The sequence below is a fragment of the Belonocnema kinseyi genome, chromosome 6 (assembly GCF_010883055.1).
Source record: "Belonocnema kinseyi isolate 2016_QV_RU_SX_M_011 chromosome 6, B_treatae_v1, whole genome shotgun sequence".
NCBI lineage: Eukaryota > Metazoa > Arthropoda > Insecta > Hymenoptera > Cynipidae > Belonocnema > Belonocnema kinseyi.
In genome coordinates this window covers 4969459-4972161 of record NC_046662.1, presented here as the reverse complement: position 1 = coordinate 4972161, position 2703 = coordinate 4969459, and the positions used below count along the sequence as shown (strand labels likewise).

The 2703-nt window shown below is 35.0% G+C and overlaps 1 protein-coding gene across 1 annotated transcript in view; it reads right to left on the bottom strand.

The window, feature by feature from the left end:
* LOC117174545 (CAD protein) overlaps window positions 1-2703 on the bottom strand; it is a 179722-nt gene that overhangs the window by 162991 nt on the left and 14028 nt on the right. The window contains exons 4-5 of the mRNA XM_033363749.1: window positions 1916-2358; window positions 12-112 (exon numbers count right to left, since the gene is read on the bottom strand). Coding sequence (XP_033219640.1) covers window positions 12-112; window positions 1916-2358 — 544 coding nt within the window. The remainder of the gene's footprint in view (window positions 1-11; window positions 113-1915; window positions 2359-2703) is intronic.

The following is a 2703-nucleotide window of genomic DNA, read 5'->3' as shown; positions in this document are numbered from 1 at the left end:
AACTAGGATACCATGGTTGACTGGCCCAGTATGGCACAACTATGATACCTAAAGCCTTATCCACTCGGATTTTCTTTAAAATTTTTGTTATCAAGGAAAATGGGGGAAATGCCTACCAAAAAAAAATTTGACCAATTTACGGTGAAAGCATTAACGGCATACGCTTCTGGCTCCCTTTCCCATGAGCAAAAAGATTAACCCATTTCCGCCGACACTCAAAATTTTTTTAAATAATTTTTTTTGTGTTCGATGAAGGTTCATCATATATAATGGTTGAGGAGGGGTGCTTCGAGTAGCACAAAAATAGATATTCGTCGAGCACAAAGAAAAGTCTTCGGAAATTTTTTTATTTTCGGTGGAAAGAAGTTTTAACCGTTACATATATGTTACAGTCGGCGGAAATGGGTTTTAATGTCGGGATTGCTAAATTCTCTTACAAAGCGTTTAAAAACGTAATCGACAATTTCCCATTCCTTGTCAACGTTTGAAATTCTAGATCCCTCATCTGCTAGATTTTCTTTTGAAGCTACATATTCTGCAAAAATCCAAATGTTGCGTTCTATGCACCATTCCCATATGGATCTGGCAATGTTATTTAAATGTGTGAACTTAATTCCCCCCATCTTATTAATGTATAAAATTGCTACAATGTTATCAATCCTTAATAGGATCTGGCAATTCCGATCATCTTTAGCGAAACACTTGAGGGCAAAAAAAACTGCTAGTATGTCTAAAAAATTTATATGACGCGATCTTTCTTGGGCATTCCAAGCCCCATGGGTACTCTGATCATCGCAAACAGGTCCCCATCCAATGTTCGAGGCATCTGAGAAAATATCTTTGTCAAATTTGAATTTACGAATGTTATTAAAAGTCGTTAAAATTGCCTGGTCCCACCAAAACAGATCCTTTAATGCCAAATCAGTGAATTTTATTATCTTCTTTGGATTACATAATTTGATTGATCCTTGCAACCATTTAATCCTCTCTAGTTCTTTATAATAAAGCCAACCCGATTTAACTGCAGGACAAGCTGCAACTATGTTCCTATTAAGCTTAACAGTTCACCAAACCCGAAAACTTTTTTGAGTTAAAACCTAGTTTACAGTATTTTTTTATGTACTCTTTCTTTTTATCTGAAAGGAAAATTATCATATTTTCTGAATCCAAAAAGAAACCTAAATGTTTACAAATTTGTTTTGGCTCGAGTTCTGATTTTTTTAATTGACTATGAATCCAAGATTAATCAATGTGTTTTTTACGAAATCCGTTTTAGCACTACATTCTGTCTTTGATCGGCCAAAAATAAGAGAATCATCTAAATAGCTCGTTATACGAATCTCTTTCTCCCTAAAAACGTTAATACTGGTTTCATTATTTTACTGTAAATATAAGGACATGTGCTCAAACCAAAAGGCAGAACCGTGAACTGAAGTAAAATACCATTGTAAATAAACTTGAGATATTTCCTATGTTCGGGACTAACTGGTATCATGAAATACGCATCTTTTAAATCAGTGCTACATATAAAATCTCTATCTTCGAGAATGTGTATTGCTGTCCGGATATCTTCCATCTTGAAGTGTTGTGTAAGTACAAACCTATTAAAATATTTTAAGTTTAATATAAATCTGTAACTACCATCTGACTTTGGCGCTAAAAAATATGGCGATATGAACTGGTCTTCCGAACTTTCAGCTAATTCGACTGCCCCCATTTGCTGTAACTTATTAACAGACTTTTCTAAATGAGTCAGTTCGCTTTTCGAAAAATTACATAAAGTAGGAATTTTTAACTGAAAAACCTTCTCTTTCAAATGTATTTTGTACCTCTGAATTGAATTTAAAATCACACTATCGTTAGTTATCGCGCGCCACTTTGTTAGAAATAATTTTAGTCTTCCTGCTGAATTTACCTGAGTTATTGTTTCTTCTGCAGCATGGGTTGTGATTGGATATTCCCTCGGCTTCGGAAAACCTCGAAAACCTCTCAGATTTGGGTTTCTTGAGGTGTAATATCTTCCTCCGCGGTTCATCTGGTACACCTCTCGCTTTCCCGATGAACCTCTCCAGTTTGACGAGCCTCTCCGAATTAATGAAGTATTGGGTTTACCTCTGTTTGATGGAGGCTTTAAATCCTTTCCTATTCTTTCCACTACTTTGACACTATTGACCAACTCATTTACATTATTCCCAAATAAAAATTCTGTAAGTTCAACTTTATGCAAAACGGCTTTGACTTTTTTATCAAAGGCAGGAGTAATGTATACTTTTCTAGCTATTATCCAAGAATGAAAAAGATCTGCATTTATCTTGACCGCATCAGACAAGTGTTGTAGTACATCTCTGTCGATCGGTTCTATTTTGTCATTTAAAATCATACTCAATGCTGTTGCTGTTAAAGACAAGCTGGAACCAATCACATTTTGATAATTGTAAAAATATGTATCTCTTTTGATAGAATCCTCTCTTAAATTGGTTTGGATTTCGGCGTTTAGCTTTGGTGCGTCCATGTAACAATCTTTGTATTTTCTTGGAACTAATTTTATAATCTGAGATTTTTCGTCCCTAGAGATGCCTTTTTTGAGCCAAACTTTTATTCTTGAGCCAAACTTTTATTCTATCAGCAACCTCCTCTATGAAATCTGCTTCTTCAATTTTATCTTTATCGGGATGGTTTCCCAGAAAAGCGGTTGACTCATCA